General features: G+C 36.4%; 1 protein-coding gene across 6 annotated transcripts; it reads left to right on the forward strand.

Annotated features, from left to right (window-relative positions):
* Positions 1 to 1,314: 1,314 nt before the first annotated feature.
* Positions 1,315 to 20,838, forward strand: LOC123707153 (low-density lipoprotein receptor-related protein 1). 6 transcript variants are annotated; one of them, XM_045656984.1, is made up of 36 exons: positions 1,315 to 1,472; positions 1,769 to 1,962; positions 2,152 to 2,312; positions 2,686 to 2,800; positions 3,089 to 3,268; positions 3,757 to 4,008; positions 4,573 to 4,670; positions 5,026 to 5,133; positions 5,244 to 5,428; positions 5,565 to 5,760; positions 6,641 to 6,800; positions 7,002 to 7,151; positions 7,568 to 7,717; positions 8,670 to 8,795; positions 8,875 to 9,019; positions 9,165 to 9,274; positions 9,383 to 9,472; positions 9,541 to 9,693; positions 10,009 to 10,344; positions 10,505 to 10,603; positions 10,894 to 11,050; positions 13,161 to 13,246; positions 13,676 to 13,818; positions 14,030 to 14,109; positions 14,564 to 14,745; positions 15,113 to 15,265; positions 16,188 to 16,383; positions 17,491 to 17,640; positions 17,968 to 18,079; positions 18,233 to 18,355; positions 18,934 to 19,145; positions 19,310 to 19,613; positions 19,829 to 19,989; positions 20,254 to 20,325; positions 20,434 to 20,444; positions 20,686 to 20,838. In XM_045656984.1, the coding sequence occupies exons 2-36, from the start codon at positions 1,770 to 1,772 to the stop codon at positions 20,691 to 20,693; spliced, it is 5,157 nt and encodes a 1,718-aa protein (XP_045512940.1). In that variant the 5' UTR covers positions 1,315 to 1,472; position 1,769; the 3' UTR covers positions 20,694 to 20,838. The 6 variants fall into 6 exon arrangements, with proteins under 6 accessions (XP_045512940.1, XP_045512939.1, XP_045512935.1 ...); XM_045656983.1 differs by having other exon boundaries at positions 20,434 to 20,504; positions 20,686 to 20,836; XM_045656979.1 differs by having other exon boundaries at positions 20,434 to 20,515; positions 20,686 to 20,830.
* Positions 20,839 to 21,057: the final 219 nt, after the last annotated feature.

Below are 21,057 nucleotides of genomic sequence, written 5' to 3' on the forward strand. Positions count from 1 at the left end.
ACTGATTAATAGGCTATTTTAATTACAAAAAAACAATGGTAAAAAAACCTATAAAATATCTTTTATAGCATGGGCTTGCAAAACTGTTCTACAATATTAAAGAATATGTTCTTAGAATGTCTACAAAAATGTCGCGATTGCATGTGTTTAACTATTGTAGTTATGGCACTGTAACTACTTTTTAACATTTTAAAATTTAATAGAAATTCCGACCAAAATCAGACCAAGTTATAACTCAAACTCAAAATAACTTTATTCATATAGGTAGACAATTACTTATAAACGTCAGAAAAGAAGTTAAATTAATTGTAAATTTACATTTACTACCAGTTCGCAAGTCAAGGGCGTAGAGCGGGCAAGAAACTTTCCGCCAGTCTTTTTAATCGTTATTTTTGAGTCATACAAATTATTTGAACTGGAGCAAATCAATGCCAAGGTTTAGGATCATTAAAATATTCGTCATATTTATAAAAAGCTTTATTGATTAATTTACGTTAAACGAGGGCTTTGAATTTATTTAGTGATAATTCTCTAATTACCCTTGGGAGTTTGTAAAAACGAATACAATTTCCATATAAGGAGTGGTTTATCTTCTGGAGCCTGGTTGGTCGTACACTCAAATTGGTTTTGTTTCGAGTACTATACCTTTGCCTTAATCCTTACCTAAATTAATCATTTCCCAAGTAAGTCTTGTAGCAAGATTCTTAAGAATGTGTTTCATAAAAATGTTTAGAATTTAATTAAATAAATATTAAAAGCTAACAATAGTAATAGATCGGCATTCAGCAACGAACCATAAATTGATTATGCTCATAAGTATGTACTCATATAGATATATAATATAAGATAATGTATGTATGACATACATTCAAGAGAATATATAAGAATATTATCAGACACAATTGCTTTCTTAATCACGACAAATGAGTATTGACTGTAGACTGTGCAATAATAGTAGGTATACAATGTATATATTTATTCTTAGTATCCTCTAAACCTCAGTGAAATGTTTTTAAAAATTACCCGTTGATGTCATTTATTCAGTCATCAAGCCCAGTATCCAAAGGGAGTCAGAGATACCCTTTTGCTAAATATAATATTATTTAGGTATGTCCTGCGTTATTATGCCAAAATGTAATAAATATTCACCTAAATTAATTATATATTCATCTAAATTTACAGTTTAAATTATTTTTACTTGTCTATTAAAACTAAGATTTTTTTATTGTTTTTAAACGAAACTGTTTTTTGCTATTTGAGGGTAGTACAAAACTTATTCTTTAAAAAAATTTTTGTCGGAGGTAGCTACAACTTTTTAGTTCTTTTCCTGTCACGCCCGGCACGAGGATGAACGCTTAGAAAAGAAAAATCAAATTTAATTTTGCTACATTAACCAGTTGTTACTTGAGCGTTCTTAGGATATAAAAATAATTGATGCAGTACATCCAGGTACTCAATTACTAGAATTTAAGGTAAGGTTAACAAAATTGGTAAACACATGGCTGAATTGCTTTTTGTTCTGTATTAGGTAGCCAAAATTATTGATAAAGTTTATTATTTCAAGCCTGTTTTAAGTATTATAAAAGTTTCTGGTCAATATTAAATAAAATAAAAATTATAAGTTCGATACGAATTGTATTACAAGATAGATTAGATTTTTATTATTTATATTAATTTTATCAAAGGTTTGGCCGGCCAAAGAGTTGCAATATAGGTATATAATATAATAATAGGTATATTATAATGACTAAAAAAATTTTTTTTTTAGAATGGTCCTCCTTATTTTCTTTCTCTGCTGTTTGGCTACTTCATCTGCTCAATTTATAGATGAGTTTCAAGATTTTAACATAGATTGTCAGGTTGAGGGTGTTTTTGAGTGCAGAAATGGCGACTGCATTCTTCAGGAGCAGTTTTGCGATGGTCATTACGACTGTACAGATGGCAGTGATGAGAACTTTTGTGGTAAGAGTTAAAAAAAAACAACACAATATTCTTAAGTTTGTTTATTTACGCAAATTCATAGGTGCTTATTCAATAGCTACGAAATCTGTATTTTTCTTCTTCAGTTTTTCTGTCTCCTAAGTGACTACAATGATTCATTCATATATTATGTATTTAGATAAGAAAAAATTGATTTCTTTTAATATACAGTTGACTACAACCCTGATGATAATCACTGCAATGAAACACACCAATATCTTTGTGGTGACGGCCGCAAATGTATCCCCAACACTCGGGTTTGCAATTCGAGTCCAGATTGTGATGATGGCAGCGATGAAATGAACTGTAGTGTTATTGTCATATATCCTAATGTAAGTATGTTTAATATAGCAACCGTAATATTGTAAATTTTTATTTTTCTTTTCTGGTAAAATAATCGCCAGGCGAATTCCTGTATCATAGATCCGAATATCCGCATCGGTGGATGTTAGCCGTTGCTATACGATGGGAAAGGTTTTTTACCAGAGAGATCCTTCTTAGTAAACGAGTTAGTACACGTCATACAATCGAATTCAAAATATTAGTCTCTGTAAAGTTTTCGGCCGATAACGACACTTAAAATATTAGGATGTGTATATATGTTTGTCATCTGTTAAATTTTCAGTCGCAGTTTACCCTTTTGGATTTTTATGGTTTTTGAAGGTCATAAGAACAGTTCAACGAACTTTTGAAACTTCTTTCCAGGCAACATGTAAGGGGTTCTCCTGTGACTCCAACCGCTGCATTTCGAAGTTCTGGATGTGCGATGGCGACTACGACTGCGCGGACGAATCTGATGAAGATATAACTAACGCATGTCGTAAGCTTAGTATTCAACCAATTATGCAATGTGGAGGAGGAGTTTTCAAAGACTGACGCGTGACGTTTAGAATAAAAAAAAAAACTAATAATTAATTGCGAAACACTAATTTAAACTTGGCATTCACATTAGTGTTATTCTGAACTGGAAAGTGCTATACTAAATAAAAGTGGTTGTTTATTGTTTTCATTTCTGTAATTCTAATTTGCCTGACTGAACCTGTCCTATTCCTGTAAATCCTTTTCATTATATAATGTACTTTCCAATAAGCAATGGTCTTTATTTCAGGCCACGTGTTGCGTCCTCATAAAGTAAACACAGGACGCGATTGCTATTCCGAAACTTTCACATTCCGAGAAAAGGAATATGAGTGCTTGGACAAATCTTTCTGTCTGCCCAAAGACAGCATGTGTGATGGTATTAAGGATTGTAAAGATGGCAGTGACGAAGGGTTATTCTGTAAGAATTGTAAGTGCTTACAGTTTTTTTTAATTTGATTAAACTTCGCAATTTTCATGCTTAAACGTAAATAAATAATAAACTTTATTCATGATAAAAAGTTTGTGACAAAATTCATATATTGGTAGTCTAGGGGGTGCCTGTGTTGTGGTAACTAGATAACGATAATTCAGTGGTACGTGATTAAAACAGTATTTTTAAGGAAAAGTAACTTTGTGTGTGTATGTATTTAAGAGTGTAGCTGAGTTGAGAGTTGTTGTGTGTGCGTGCGCTGTGTCTGTAGTAATTTTTGGAATCTCATAGTCATGCCAAGCTACGTAGTAAAGCCTCTGTAGATTCAAAACCCAATTTGTCTAGCGCAATCTAACTCGGTTATTACAATGTGAAAGGGCAAAACATATAAGCTATTATTGTAGGCACATATATACATTTATATTAATAATCAAGGAAGCCGACTCACTCGCGGTATTCCAACAGTTTTAAAATTTTACTTTTAGGGCATACTATGTGTTCCAATTTCTCATGCAACGGAACAGAATGCACTCCCGACCGTACTGGTCCATTCTGCGACTGCGGCAGCTCTCATTATAAATATAACTACACGACAAAAAGCTGCGAAAGTGCAAATAACTGTTTTGATGACATCCCGTGGTGCTCACATTATTGTCATCCAAATGGTGATGTGTTTAAATGTTCATGCGACGACGGATATGCCACAGACCTCGTGGGTTACCTTTGCTACGCCAAGGGTAAGGATTCATATTTAAAATCAATCATTTGAGTCTGGTAGCTAATTAGTATCGTGGACATCGAGTTATACGAAGACGTGTTACCTATAACCCTAGGTACCGCGTTTTAGGGGTGGACCTAACACCTTATAATATAAGAATATTCATACGGAGATTTATTTTTATTTTTAAATTTTCTACTCATGTATATAACTTGAGCAAATAGAGTAAATACCACTTATTTCTTTTAACAACTTTTTGCAGTAATATTTACAAAGATGTCTCTTAACCTATTATACGACATTATTAATTCTTTATTCGTCTCTAATACTTTCATTCCCATAACTTGCTCATTGTTATACATTGGACGGTCGGGACATGTAACTCTCTTCAGCTGTATTGCTCCGGGGACAGGCAGAACTTTGTATAACTGAGAGCCAGTGTAGATACGCCAAGAATCCACCTTGTCAACATCTGTGTTATCAATCTTGTTGGTTTTATTTGTTCACTTATTGAAACGGCCGAAAAAACATTCTACGGAGACTTCCAAATATTTACTTATTTTAAACACAACATTATTTTCAGGCCCTGAAGCTATGCTATTATTTAGCACACGCAATGATATCCGATACATTAAGCTTAAATCAAAAGAGCAGCGGGTTCTAGCGTCCGGAATTAAACAGGTTTTTATTGCGTTATTTAAAGGTTAATACACTACATTAGACACAAATACACCCATACCAAATAAGCTAACTTATTATTGTGACATTATGAGAACTAATTTGACGTTTGCATGCTTATAAGGCTGATAGTGTGGGTAGGGTTTTTATAATAAATCAATTTGAATAAACCACTATCTTTGCTAACAAACGATTATTATTATTATTAAAAATATCCTCTATAATTCAGGCAAACACAACAGAGTGACAAATCTTACACAATGTATATGTTATAAGTTATTAACACATTATTTTTAATTTCTATGTTATCTACAATTAGTACTGTAGCTTTGTTAATCGCGATTATTTCAACCTGCAGGGTCACGGAGTATCATCGGACGGTACGTTCGTTTACTGGGTGGAGATAGCGGCGGGTCATCAAGCTATCATGAGAGCACAGATTGAGAATGTTGCTGAAACGCAACAGGTAATGGATAAATAAAAGTATGGCCAGAGGTGTTTAGGACTCGTATATTATGACAGATGCCAGGAACAATAAAGTCCACCTCAAAATACTGACGGCGTCATTCTCCTCAGGTGCTGGTGGCGTTAGGTCTAGATGACCCAGGCGATATAGCGGTCGATTGGCTGGGAGGCAATTTTTATTTCACGGACGTACGCCGTGGCATCATCGGCGTGTGTAAAAGCGATGGTGCTATGTGCACTGTTTTGACAGCCCAAACGAAGAAACCCCGATTTGTCACCCTGGATCCTAGAAAGGGGTACGTTTGCTTGTTATTTTAAGCATTTACGATTGGCTCTGCCAATAGTTGAACGTAACTGATATGTGTTACGTTAATGTATTTTGGTGCAGAAATACTGACGCCACGTTTATTTAAAAGAACAATCTAATTGTAGACAAATGTACTGGGCGGATTATCAAGACACGCCGATGATACTGACCTCACGCATGGATGGCACAAAACCGGAAATTATAGTGAAATTAATGGGCAAATTCGGACCCACCGGAATGGCTTTGGACAGCCCTAATGATAGACTATATTTCGTTGATGGTGTTATTAAAATCGTCAAGCTGTTCGATCTTAAAGTATACGTAAGTCATTTTTACTCTTATTGTAAACCTAGTCCAGCCATAAAAATAGTTCTGTTACAAATGAAAATGCATTTTTTTAAATAATTAATAGTAATATTATTATATATACCTTTATATTTGTTAAGTCTCAGCTAAAATAAAAAAACATATTCTATTCGAGATATTCTATACAGGCCTTTAATCTATTTTGCCACAAATCTATGGATTTACGCACTGTTTTCAAACCATCATTGAAGCAGGATGATGACCACGTTGTCCGGCCGACCACCTGAGCAAGTTTTTCTAGAATTGTGAGCGTACACTTCATCATTTTGCTTATTTTAGTGGTCTTCAATCGTGAAATGTTTTCATCGGTAAAGAGGATATTTCTATGTTTTTCACCTGCGTATCGACCGATCCACTTTTCTTTAATTGTTTAGACTGATTTAGGGCATGCCCTTTATATCGACGCTAAGCACCGAGCTTCAGGTCTTGTTTTATAATACGAGACAGAGTCCAAGCTGGAATGGAAGATATTTTGCTTGCTAATGGGGTATCGACGAATTCTGGCTTTCAGCCTTTGTAGTTCTAACAGCACGCGGCTGCCACGATCCTTTTTGGTCTTGGACAGACGAAGTGTTGTTGTATCTGTTGACAGTACGAAATACGAACAATCGCGCCCGATTGCGCAGCAATATACCGTCTATCTGTGTGCGCAAGAAAAATCTCGTGAGGATACCAGCATGTTTGAAATCCAAAAAGCGACGTCACGTCACCAGAAAGCCGATCATAAAAATGATTAATGCAACATGAGGCCAGGGCATATTTATATTTACACATAGGTCTTTAATAGTTTAGGGCGTAAATTGTATAACACTGCAAGTTTATTATTTAATTGCAGTCTCTCTTCGAAGAGCCATACCACGATCCGTACACTATAGCTGTGTTTGAGAACACTGTGTTCTGGAGCGACTGGACTTCGTCAACCATCCGCAGCACAGATAAACTGCACAATACCGTCAAAAAAAACCTCCTCATCAAATTACGGGAACCCATCTTTGGTATGTGTGTCATTTAACCACAATAACAAAATCCATTTCAACATATTTCAAAAATTAAGTATTTTAATAACGTTTATTTATTTATAACCTTCCACTTGTAACACATTTGTAGAAGTGTGTCTCTTCTTTTCTATAAAACTGTTTGCACATTTGGCTGGTCTCTGGAGGACACCTGAATTATTTCTTAAACTTATTTTGCAGACATGCACTTATATCACCCGCTACTGATGCCAGATACAGTAAATCCGTGTAGGCACAGTGGCTGCCCACACATTTGCGTACCGACATCCAATGTTACCTTCACTTGTCTGTGCCCTGAGGGTATGGAACTCTTTGGAAATATTTGCCAAAGTAAGTACCAATAGAAAATATCTAAATTTTCCACTGTTACCACCGCGTAGTGGGAAACTCGATATTAGACACTTAAAATGCGCCCAAGAGGGGCAGAGGACCCCTAGCGTAGAAAACCAGCCTGATCGATCCTGGGCGGCTCTCTTAATTTCATTCCACGACATTCCTCCAGCCTCCTTCGCCTCTGCATAGACGCTTCATTGCCAAGGTCTGTAATGGGCGACCACGTTTCCTTTTACCTTCAGGATTCCAGTCGAGGGCTCGCTTGGCAATGTGACTTGTTCCGGAGCGACCCACCCATTTCCACTTTCTGCATTTTAAAGACCTGTCAATTGGCACCTTAATAGTTACCATAGCTGATTATTAGGGGGACAATGAAAAATATATTGTTGGATCATGTAAACCTGTTGTTTTAGCCATTCCCGGTTATCACCCGCAATACCTAATAGTGGGTGGTGGTTCATTATTTACTCGCATTCAATATGACGTATTGGGAAACCCAGAGACACACGCGACCCACTTCAACATCGAACGCGTACAGGCTATGGCTTATGATAACCGTAGAGGTAAGATTTGTTCTTTTAATACTCAAGTACACAATAATGCTCAGAAAAGCAGAGAGTTGTAATCTCAGAACATTATGTTTTTATGTTATAAAAAGGGTGCTAGTATCGAGTACTAACCGAAAGAATCGTACTTCGTACCACTCACACAAATGATATTTTGAAACATATTTAAACATTAACAATATACGTTAAATCAAAAATACCCAAGTACCAAAAAATAATAATTATAATTTATTCGAATTAGATAACACAGAACCATTTTAGTCAGTAAATACAACACTAATTTAAGTACAAACATCAACAACAAATAAAAATAAATTACAAATATAATAAATGAATGAACAGCCTACGCGTACACTACTCTCCCTGGGCCGACAAGCGTACCTAAACTGCCTAACAATTTGGGACGGAGGTGTCTCCTATTGTACTGAGGATGCTGTTCCTACTGGCCTCGCACTCTACGCAGATTGCGAGGCCATCAGTATGAGCCTGGGTAAACATGCACGAGGCAAACAGCATCCTAAAGGGACCATAATATTGAACGCGCAAGGCATTCAGCGAACCGGCAGCACAGCTAACCCATAGTAAGTTTGCTGTGTTTGGCAGTTAGCCTTAAAAAGGGTGATTTTTACTGGAATACTACAACGTACAACATATTACAAAAAAAGGTTATTTAAATTCTACAAACAAAGCTTAATAATACACGTAAGTGTAACAGTTAATATATGTTACCTCAATCAAAATCAAAATCAAAAGTTTTTATTTCAAATAGGCCTTTGCAGGCTCTTATGAAACGTCTAGTTGCACCTAGCTCTCTGAGCACTCGCGCCTTGTGGTGTGGTGTCTGTAAGTCTTATTTCTTTGGTTAACCCAATCTAATAAGACTGATGTTATTGTTATGAATCTCCCAATCTGAGAGGTTGTTCTTTAATATTATTTTTTTCTGCGTCAGGTACTCTCTACGTGTACGATGGTCATAAGAAAACGATAAGTTTTATCGACATGAGAGACTTTTCGCTAGGAATCACTCTCCTGTACGTCTACGATTCCTTAGAAAACGTCGTAGATATGGGATACGGTAATATTTGAAAATATTATAAATCAAAAATATTATCGTAATTTTTTTTTATTGTTAAGTTGTTGTTATTGTTATTTAGATTACGTTTCGGATACCTTGTACATATTGGACGCTGGTCGCGGTATGATAGACGTTATCTCTCTCAGAACTAAAGAGAGGACTTTAGTGTATCGGTTTCCCAGTCAGGAAATACCTATTAGCTTCTGCATTTTACCGGATTACGGGTGAGTTCTTTTATTAATTATGAAATTGTTGAACACACTGATTGTGACTATGTCAGCCGAGCCCTAACATTTGCGTGTAATACTGCCAACTTTTCACGGGTCACAACTAATGAAAAAAAATTTAGCATTTGTGGAAATTTTTCAGACGTATGGTAGTGGCTGTGTTTGATAGCGAAGTGAAAAAAGGGATACTTATCGATAGTATGGGATTGGACGGAGATGATAGAAAACGTATTTTGACAAAAATGGTGTATGGTAAGCGCATTATGCTTTAGTATCCACTTCTATCCACACGTTGAAGTATCGTTTATCAACAAATGTATTTATAATTAACGGGTTCACAGGAGAATGCTATGTTTATAGGTCCAAACGTACGTCTGCAGTATTCATCGGAGTTGGATGTCGTCTACTTGGCAGACGAAGCCGGTGTAATCGATTATTTTCATCCAGAAGGTATTTAATTATATATTCTGACCTAATACTTGAAATATTTTACACTTAGTAACTCGTCATTTTAACAGGTTCGGGAAGGGAACGATTCCGCGAATTTTCTTCTACGCTCGAAGGTTTTGCTGTTACGGACACACACGTTTTTTGGACAGACAGACAAACAAAACTTGTGTACTGGGCAGATGTGCACAGGGCTGGCTATATTATACGGAGGATGGAATTACGTAAGTAAAAGAATTGTATCACCATTAGGTGGTGGAATCGCATGCGTTAGACATTTCCTGTTGACAGCGGGCATATAACCTCACTATTACCGTTTTTGAAAGTGATGATAAAAAATATGATGAATTGAAACAGAAGATGGTCCGTGGATTACAGAATTAATTTGTTCATCATAGTTCAACTTCTGTCGGGCGTACCGAGACGCAGACATTTGTTTTTATACAAATTATGTAGTATGTATGCTGTATTCTTGCTGTTTCGGCATGTTATGCAAATGTTCAAGTGTAAAAATACATTAAAATTAAATCAAATTTCAGCATTGTTTCCCAACGACACTTTGCTCCACTTACAAGCTACGTACGCCCCATACTCCCTCAACAACACCCTTCTGAACCATGTCTGTCATCAAAACAAGACCCCGTGCTCCCATATTTGTGTCCAAGTCTCCCACCCCTTGCCCCAGGACCTCGAAATGGGATTTAAGTGCCTCTGCCCCGTGGGGCTGGTGCAGGTTAACAACACCTGCGAAGAAATAGCGATTTGTAAGCATAACGAACATTATTGTCATAGAAGTAATAAATGTTTCGCGTCGAGTAAGAAATGTGATGGTCACAAAGACTGTCAGTTCGGCGAGGATGAAGAAAATTGCTCAAGTAAGTTATTTACTTACGTATTGTTAAGTGCTATAAGTGCTGCTAGGCAAATCGAATGGGTTGTATACCAAGACAATGTTTTATTCATATGTTTGATTTAAGGGGTGATACCGCCGCCCTTAACCATACCACATTAAGCTGATTATATTTTTCTGAATAGCAGGTACCACTACAAGCAATCTATGTCGATACGACCAGAAAATGTGTTTTGGTAAATGCATTGGTAAAAATGCTGTTTGCGAGGAAAAGAAAGAAAAAGGTAGATTTTCTTAACTTAGAAAATGTTGTATTAGTAAAATTAGTTATTACGTAATGTTTGAAACTACATCACTAGGTCTCGCTCGTGGTACCTCGACATATGAGTTTAATTAGCTCCGTAACCTTGTTCGTAAGTCAAAACACTCGTATCTTAGGGTCCTCTGATTTCGAGGTACCATTGGATTATACAACAGTTTAATAACACAAAACCCTACTTTATTGATGATCATGTATGAATTTTTAATTTAAGACGAATCTGTGCTAACGAATCAATAAAAATCTATATTTCAGCCCCCCCTATCTGTACTGAAACACAAAGAATGTGCAATGATTCATCATTGTGCATCGAATCAAGCATGCTATGCGACGGTTATAGCGACTGCCCTGATGGTAGCGACGAGCTCCCATCCGTTTGCGACTCTTTGTCGTGTAAGGAATCCGAGTTTAGGTGAGTATACATATGTTATTGTACCTATACATGAATATTAATAATGTATCAACTTTTTTATATAGAACAGGGAGGCAATGGTATTTGAGGAGAAGTTGAATGTTCAGGAGGCTCACGTGCTGTTTAGAGATACCGCCAGTGCATAAGCAACAGGATCAGGGATAGTACACAACCTTGTGGGAGCCTAGGGCTCGAGGGTCTGAAGTCGGAACATGCTCCGTTGATGGCGAACTTAATGCTCCGATCAGCGGGAAAGCTATGCAGCCTATGGGCTCCCTGATAAATTAAGCTACTGGATTTGCAGCTTTCTCGCAGTTCGGAGCATCAATGTTACCGACCATAAATCCACAAATTCTGGAGTCTCTGGAGCTTTGTCCAGTCCCCGACCCTGTTTTTTGATATTTATGTTATTAAGATATGTAGCAACTTAGCAACATTCATTGCTATGCGGCCGACAGCACTGCGGATTGATACACTTTACAATAGTCGGGCAGGTATTTCTCGGGCAGTTGTCGATGAGTACCGGAACAAACTTGTGTCTGAAATCGAAACTCTGCTCCGTGGAGTCACGGAAAGGGATTAACTAGATTTAGTCCAATTTAACCCCAAGAAGAACGGAAGTTTGCGTGTTTTCCGCTAAAACATACACCATTTGTTGCTGCTTCTTTTTTCGAAGACACTCTCCTTAAAGCCTCAGCTGGCATCGGGGTACTGGGCGTTGACATATCAACTGACGTTCAGTTTCGCTGTCACTCGTGGAAGGAAAGGCTAAGTTAGTCTCTAAGAAGCTTGGTGTGCTCAGCAAAGCGAGATGGGTAACTCGGTCCCACATGGAATACTGTTCTCAGGTCTGGGCGGAAGCTCCCCAGTACCAGCCCCTTCTGCTTGACTGTATTCAACGAAGAGCGATTCAAATCGTCGACGACCACTCACTTTCAGAGCGGCTTCATCCCTTGGCGTTGCGTAACGATCTAGAATCTCCCTGCATCTTCTACCGCATTTACCGCGGAGAGTGTTCTGAGGAGTTGTTCGGACTAATACCCACAGCTAAGTTTCATCATCGGACGTCAAGGCAGAATACAAAATATCATCCGTATCAACTAGACGTCCGTCGTTCCACAAGAGTTTCTTAAGTTAATTTTTGCCGCGACCGACCACTATGTGGAACCGGCTGCCCACTGAAGTCTTTTAGAACCAATTCGGCTTAGACTCCTTCAATAAAAGAGCGTACTATTTCTTAAAAGGCCGGCAACGCACTGGTGACCCTCGTAGCGTTGTGAGTGTCCATGGGTGGCGGTATCACTTAACATCGAGTGAGCCTCCTGCCCGTTTGCCTCCAGTTACATAAATAAAAAGAAGTATCACACGGCGATATTGTCGTTTGTGCCTTCCCTTGGTCATCCATAGTTCAGTTGGACGCGACGAGACAGCCTTCGACCTCCTCCTTCGAGGTATGGGCCAACGAGTTATCTTTCCTATGCAGTGGTGGATCAGAGGGCAGACGGAAATTCCTATAGACAGCTTTGGCAAGGGATCAATTTGGTTTGGGTTGATGGAAGAAGCTGCCAATCTGCTGATACCAAAATTTTAAATAACTTGATAGATTTACCTAATGTTTTAAGTAAACTTCCTCTTAAAGAGGAACACAAGAAACACATCAGTCTATTTTTACGTTCGGGCAGTGAGGACCAACGTCGGTTGTAATGCTACTCTAAACAGGTCTCTGCTGCTGCAGCTGCAGCTGCATTTAACGACACTCTGAGGACAAGAGATCCATTGAATCACAGACAGTCTCCATGTCTTCAGGCGTAAGGTGCTGCAGCCACCGTTGATCCGTGACCAATAGTTGAACAATTGAGTTTTTAATTTTTGGATTTTTTAACCTGAGTGAGAGTGTTGGGAGGTAGCAGCCAGGGTCTCTCGGTAAGAAAGAGCGAGGTCGGCGGCTGCAATCTCCCAATGGTAGTGGACAGGATGGATGTTGAAATTGGGCTCCCTAACATTTGTGATGTCCACGTTGAGTAGTTATCTCCGTTTGCACTGACAGAGAGCATAGTCATAGAGCGCTGAGTTAAATGTACTAGAAATTAATAATATTACTGTTCATTAGGTGTGCTTCTGGATACTGCATTCCAGCAAGTTGGCGATGCGACAGAACCTTGGACTGCATCGATGGCTCCGACGAAATCAATTGCAGTAAGATAATTATATTTTGTATAATCAATACTGAACAATTACCGGAATTAGGACTATTTAAAAAAATCACCGTCTGATGATACTTGGCATCATGTTTCACTTACATTATTTATATATTTTATACATATCAGTGGCCCGTCGCGTAAAAATCTATTTTTTTTTTAGAATTATTGATTCGTGTAAAACGATGACGTTATCGAGTATTTTTTGTATTATGATCCATTCAATTATTTGAAAATTCGAAAATACAGCTATGAATAAAAGTAAACTTGACTCAACCGTATGGTCGTGGGTTCATCTTGCGGCCGACACTTGCATTGGCATATCAATAAAAACAAATTGAGGTTTTTGTCAGGCACTGGTCGCTTTCGGTTTAGGAATGCGCTTGTCCCGCGGATAACTTATACGTTGGTATAATATTGGTTTTAGTAGCCTTTAACAAGACCTGCCCTGAAGGGCACGAATGTAGCGACGGAACTTGTATAAGTTTGGAGAAGCGATGCGACGGAAACTACGACTGCTCTGACGCATCCGATGAAGAAAGATGCGATCTGCCTGAAGTTGCCGTTACGGTAAAGTCTAATTTTAAATTTAAATCGCGCATTTTATATTAATGTTATACCTTTAAAGTTTTATTCATTTGTCCTCTGGTATACCTGAGGCCTTTTAAAATATAAAGAAATGTGTGATTTGTAATATATGAAAAGTTGCCCTCAAACTTAGTTCTAAGATATCACAATTAGTGAATGAAAAAATTAAAAATTTACTCGAAGGACCTTTCAGGATGTGACCCATTCCTGTCGTCGATGGGAATTTAGTTGTAAGCGAAACAACACAACGATTTGTTTGCCGCATACTGCTCGGTTAGAACATATTTCAGGGTGGTGAAAGTTTTGTTTGTGATGTTTTGAGTATGGAGTTTTTGTTGATTATGCATGTCGTTGACTGATCTCAAATGTTTTTGGTATCAGTCATTTGGTATTAGAAGTCTTGTTTATGGGGCAGTAAACTTTTTGTGAAGAATAAATAACAATTTAATTCAAAGCAATGCAATCGACGAGCTAAGAAATATGTGTAATATTTGTCTTTTGAAGGTTCGATAATACTTTCTTGTATTGCATTTGTCCAACGTGTTTTGTAAAGTTGTTCTTTATAAAATATTTTTCCAGCTGTTTATAAACAAATTTTATTTATTATTTAATCCGGTGGAGGCGTAACCCTTATATATTATTGATGTGATGTCCATTTGTTCTTTTCGTAATGTTTTTAATTTCATTAGGGAATATTAAACATTCAGGTCGTATGATAACTATTCAGGTGCAACGGCAAGGTGGATTGCGCTGGAGGCCTAGACGAAGCAGGGTGCGACTTCTTTTGTGCCCCGAGAGGGAAGTATTCATGCAAGCAGGAGTTAGTGTGCGTAGCGAAGAGTCAGTTGTGCAATGGCATAAATGATTGTACTGACGGATCCGACGAGACCGCCGACGCTTGTGCGAAAGGTGACCTACTACTATAATCATAATCTTTTTTTTTCTACTCGAATTATTTATGGCAAAGAGTAATAAATTGACAAACACTAGGTTTGGAACTTTGGCAAGTCATGGAAATTTTACGCATAATGCCGAAAAAGCATAAAAATTGAACCACGTGTCTACTTATCCATAAATTAATAGAAATTATACTTTGAAATACTAGTTTCACCGCGTAGATTCCATTGTTAAGCTTGTTGTGTTCCTCGCCTAGAATTGTTTTAATTTCGTACAAGTTTTTGGCGCATTCAAACAATAATTGAAACTAAAACAATGAGCAGGAAATGTTAGAATTAATAGGTAAATGATGAGTGGTAAAACGTAGTTTATTACACAGTGAACAAAACAATGCCGTTAAAAAAAATTGAGTATCCTTTGCACCAATGCGGCAAGTTATACGAGTGCAAGAACGGAGAGTGCCTGGACTGGAAAAGGGTGTGTAACAACAAGACTGACTGTACGGACGGCACCGATGAGAGCGGAAACTGCAGTGAGTTTCAAATATTTCATTTTAATAGGTCACTAAACATAACCAAAAAGTCGCACTACACGTTTCAAAATTATTCACGCTTCCTTCAAGGCAAAGAATATGTTATATGCTATTCCTCTTATTATTTCTGTACTGAAAAGAATCACATATACATCAAAAATACTTAGTAGTTATGCATTTTATATTTTATACACTTACAGACTCTCTCTGTTATCAATCTCGAAATCTTTGTTTAAAGGATAAATATTGCTTTTGTATTAACAATGAACTAGCAACGGTTTGACTCGCTCAGATACCGGTCTTGTTGTAGTGGTAAGTTTATAGAGTTCCGACTGATAGGATACCAATATACAATTGTCCATGGCTAAAACATTATTTTTTTAGATATTGAAACTAAATAGTTTTATTATCAATAGTTGCCACAGCTCACGCGATCACAGATTTTTTACGGATATTTTTTTCACACCTTGGGTTACATTATATTATTGCTTTTTTATTAGGGATAAATATTTTGAAAATGTAATATAGCCTATGTCAGTCAGTGAAGATGCAGCTTTCTACTGGTAAAATAATTTTTGAAATCGGTCCAGTAATTTTTGTGTGAAATTTCATTACAAACATACATAGATACAAATGATTCCTCTTTATAATATCAGTATAGTTATAAAACCTAACTTGATACACATACACACCGAAGGGATCTCAATCATATCTCCAAGCAGGCGCTTGATTGGAATCTCCAAACAAACCTGGCGCTGAACAGTTTCAGACGAGGCAAAGAGAGCCGGAAAGACTTGGAGTGAATTAAAACACGAGGCTCAAGACCGAACGCGATGGAGACTCACTGTGGACACCCTCTGTCCCCTCTAGGGATTATAAGACATTAAGTCATATCTCCACAATCTACTTTCCATTATTTCAGCGGCCACCTGCGAGAATTGTCCAAGTATCTGCCGACAAACCCCAGGGGGCCCTCTATGTGTCTGTGCGCTCGGCTTCTCCAAGGTCGAAGACACCTGTGTCGATGATGACGAGTGTAGGCTCGACCACTGTTCGCATAACTGTATTAATACGCCTGGCTCGTTCGTCTGCACTTGTCACCCTGGATACCAGCTGAGGTGAGTTTGTGCTTCGTTCGTTAAGTCCGTTTCATGAAATGCAGGTATCGCATCGCCTTTGAAGCAATTTGAAGTGGTTTCTTAAAGCCAACGGATGCGAAAACAGCTACACACTGACTTGTTTATGTTTATATGTACTTTTTGTATACGTAGTTTTCATTTTTTATCATACATCTTATAAAATACAATGAGATATTAGAAAAAACGTTATTGGGAGCAAGTCGAATGCTTCCATTAACGACCCGTTTCAACGGCTATCAAGCTATTAACGATTTTCATGAAGGTATTACAAATAACAATACACTATATTATAAAGAAATAAAACTATTTTATATATTTTGCACTTTTTTATCATTTGGTTAACTTTAAAAATAAAACATAGCTTTAATAATAAAAAAACGATGTTCACTTACTAGTGTTGTACGTCAATTAGTGGGATATAAACTAAATAAATAAAAGAAATTGTTAATATAGTAAATAATTTAATTATTATCTATATACAAACGTAGGCTTATAAGTGGAATAGTTGTGTCATTGTGTCTATTACCGACTCGTATGGCAAGGTAATTAGCTCTTAATAACCAACTATTATATGTTTCATAGACTAATAAAAATTATATAATGATAATATAGATGGTTAATACTAATTCCTAATCCTGATAAAAACTGATGAAGGGCACTAATAGTGTTTGTAAATGTACATTAGAGTTGTTTTATTATGAATACATATATTAGCTATGATGTACTACAGACCTTTAGGAGTTTAAGCAAACTGTAAGACAATTACACAACACAAAACAGCTCTAAAAAAAATTATGTCGTTAGTAGATATTCACTATTACACTTGAGCTCTCTCTGAAATATGAAAATGAATTAATATACTGATACAAATCAAACATTAATACAAAAAAGTAAACTATGTGTATTGTGTGTCAAAAAAACTTATGTATTCTTTACGGAGCTATCACGTACTAAAAATTACTTCAAATTGAACACAATACAATGAAGCAGGCATAATTTCTTCACAAATAGTTTAACATTTTAATAGATCGAATAAATGCTGCATTTTACCATATTTTGTTTAATTTACTAATATGTCATTTTCAGATACGATCGTCGCTCCTGCAAATCGTTGAACGGCAAGGCGACCATACTGTACATACAAAACAACTCAATTTGGCTGTTCGTTTCGCAGCATCACTTCCTCGAACACTCCTACGGGGACAAAAATATCACTGACTTCGATTTCGATAAGAGGTTTGTGTTAGCCAACTATACGTCTCCAAATGTATACATTTTGGTTGGGTGAATAGGTCTAATTGCACTGTTTTAAATAAATGTTTATCTTATTCTTGAAAAGGGACAATTAGACAATTAGAACTACAGCTATTTTTCGTTTTTAAACCAGTCATATAAAAACATATATATATATATAACATCCGTAGATAGCAAATCAAGACAGTGAAGTTTCATCTGAAACATCTTACATCTAAAAAGCAGTAACACTTTGGACAAAAAATGATATGCACTGCAATGATACTCAACTGTACGAGTGAATTAAGTTCCTGATATTTGTTCTTCCAGGCTGAATAAATTATACGTAGCCGTGCCTGAAACGGGAGAAATAATCGAATTGAATAAAAACCTAACAGAACCTACGACCACTGCCATCGGGAATATCGGCAGACCCACAGAGGTAACTGACACATATGTATAACTTAAAATAAATTATTATAAATATCAATAATACTGAGTGATTCTTTGCTAAGTAATAGCTGTTAAGATTTTGAAGGACTAACTTTTGTAATTTAATTTAGACTTACGTACTTAAGTACTAATATTTTTAAAGATCTCAGTGGACTGGGCTACCGGAAACATTTATTTTGTGGACGAGAAGCCGAGCGGAAGTGCCATAAGAGTTTGCAATATTGCGAGAAAAACTTGCGCCAGGCTTCATAACATACCGTTCAAGGTAAATAATTATTCAACTCCTTTATGTTTTAGATTAGAAAGAAATACTTTTATCTAGTCACATGTCCTTTAGTCGTCGCGTAGTTATCGTCTCGACAGTTTGGTTCTTTAGCAATATAGTTTAAATAAAACCTTCCGAAACTACAACCCTTTCACCGACAATAAAACAATTATTGGGATATAAAATAGTTTCTATATATTATAATAGTTGTGTATTCTTTGAGGAAGTATAACTACCCCGTGTAGAAAACGAATAAAAAAGTACCTTATTATTTCAAGAACGTATATCTTTCGCTATGTCGGCTATAAAGATTTGGAATTCCCATCCTGATTATAGGTATTTTTTTCCGCACTTCCTGTCAGTATTATTCTTCTGTGCTACTCGGTCGCTGTCCTCATTTTTAACTTTGTCTTAGTTTATTAGAGTTTATAAGTGAGCCGTTTTTTGTCTATTATCTATATAATTATTATTTTCATTATAAATAAGGTCCAATTATTCACAATAACTTTTTTACTATTTAGTTTGTTTGGTGTGTTCGCATATGTCCCTCTAAAACGGAAACATTGCATTTTCTGCAGGTGACATCTCTGACAGTAGATTCAATGAACTCCATTATGTTCTACTGTGTAAACAGTAGCCAAGTCCAATCGGCATCTCTGGCCGGCAAGGCTGTGAAAAACGTGACGTCGGTTAACAACTGTACAGGACTGGCCGCGGACGGCCATTTAAAAATTTTATACATTTTAGACAACCCTGGTAAATTATGGAAGAGTACCTTTGAAGGACATAAGTAAGTGTCTATTTTGATATTTCACATTCAATTTAATTGTGTTTTTTTTATATTTTAAAGAATTTTAAAATACGCACAATACAAGCGTTGTTATGGTTATGATTATATTAAAAAAAAAACTCCTTCGTTCGTGTTACCATATACGGGTATATATTTACTTTCAGGACCCTCGTATACAACAACGAAGTAACCATGAACTTCGCCCACAGCCCTGCATTATTCGAAGACCATATTTATTTCCTCAATAACACCCAAGTGATGCGTTGTTTCCTATTCGGTCATAAAACTTGTCAAATATTTGCGAATATAACAGCCTCGAGCTTCGCCATTCGCCAAGAGTACACTTATTCAGATGAGTGTGAGAAAAAAGAATGTTCCGGTGTGTGTGTTCTTGACAACGGCCCCGTCTGCGTGTGCGCCGATGGCTCACTATCAGACGGGGAGTGTCCTTTTTTGAATCAGGCCGAGGTAAAGTATTTTTCCAATTCCTCTGCAATTACTGACGCCCAAAATTCTTGTGAAAGATATTTTGACCATCATAAGATGGATTTATAAAAACGGCCAACGTTTGCTACGTGATAGTAGCATAATCGTAAGGCGGTAATTTGGCCAATGGTTACATCCGTTGATCCTTAGCTCGGCTGATAACGCGCAATGTTATAGTAAAATCTTCTTTGTTTCAGATACCATTAATAAACGGTGAACGGCCAGCGGTCGTATCGACAGTATCAAAATGGTATTATTTCTTAATCGTGCTCCTGGGAACTGTGTTGACAATCTCATTAGGATTTTTAATCAACAAGATGTTCAGGTGTTTCAGGACTCGCCCTGAAATTTACATGCGGTATGTTCTACGCCTTATTTATTTACCTTTCTATGAAGCATCGTAAACTACAAGTCCGCCATATTTTCTTTATATTTAAATGATGAAAATATTAAAATGAATGTACACACTTGAGTCATTCAGGAAATGTTAAACAAAGAAAATAGTCAACGGCCGAAGATTCCTAATGAAAATTTCGCAGTATTAAATCAAAATATATATATTTTAAAATGTCATGGTAACTTTGCTATGTTTTCGGTAACGAACTTTCTATCTCACTCACAGAGTTGCATTTCGGAACCAATCGGATCCAATAGCCGAAGTCGTGAGCGCTGTCGTCGAAGTTCCTACAGCTGGGTAAAATACTTTTTTTTTTTTTTTTTACTTACTCATAGGTGAAATATAGCAATGTGTTTTATATTATATTAAAGAAATATCAATCTTATATTTGAAACAATTTTCCAGAAGCGTTAACCGTGAGTATGTGAACCCGTTACAATTTGTTAGAAATGCATGGAGTACTACATTCCATAGAGGTACACCTGTTGTAAGTTGTTTATTTATCTCTTAATCCCCGTAACTATCGGCAAGCAATAAGCTTAAGCTGATAAGTATTAAAAAAAAGTAAATATTCAATATTTAAAAACTTGCGTTTTGTGTTTTTTTTTCTAGAAATTAAAACCACATTTTAGATGTGCTTACTATCTTTATTTTTAGGTGACTGAGGCCCAAGTGATGGAGACACAACTGTGTATTTCTGACAATGAGTCAGATTTTGATAATTATGAACATAAGGCTTTACTACGCATAAGATAAATAAGTAGATTTCTTAGTTTAATGATGTATTTTTAATACCCAATCAATTTTAATTAATTAAAGTAATTTTAATTATTAATGTATAATTTCAACTTTGTATGTGAAATTAAATAGTTATGCTTATGCATAACTTATTTTAAATTCTAAATAATAATATGTTCTTAAGAAAAATTGATTTTTATTTAATACGTCAGGCATGCACTTCCATAAAAAATATTTTTCTACTTTAACACAAAGCCTTAATAAGAGTAAAATATAGTAAGAGGGAAATAT

The sequence above is a fragment of the Pieris brassicae genome, chromosome 3, assembly GCF_905147105.1.
Source record: "Pieris brassicae chromosome 3, ilPieBrab1.1, whole genome shotgun sequence".
In the NCBI taxonomy this organism is placed as follows: domain Eukaryota; kingdom Metazoa; phylum Arthropoda; class Insecta; order Lepidoptera; family Pieridae; genus Pieris; species Pieris brassicae.

Excerpts from the sequence above, each read along its gene's own strand:
- LOC123707153 (XM_045656979.1), top strand. The coding sequence starts at position 1,770 with ATGGTCCTCCTTATTTTCTTTCTCTGCTGTTTGGCTACTTCATCTGCT. Across the intron at positions 8,796-8,874 it reads CGTCGTAGATATGGGATACG|ATTACGTTTCGGATACCTTG; the intron begins GTAATATTTGAA and ends ATTGTTATTTAG. Across the intron at positions 14,746-15,112 it reads CGCCGACGCTTGTGCGAAAG|TGAACAAAACAATGCCGTTA; the intron begins GTGACCTACTAC and ends TTTATTACACAG.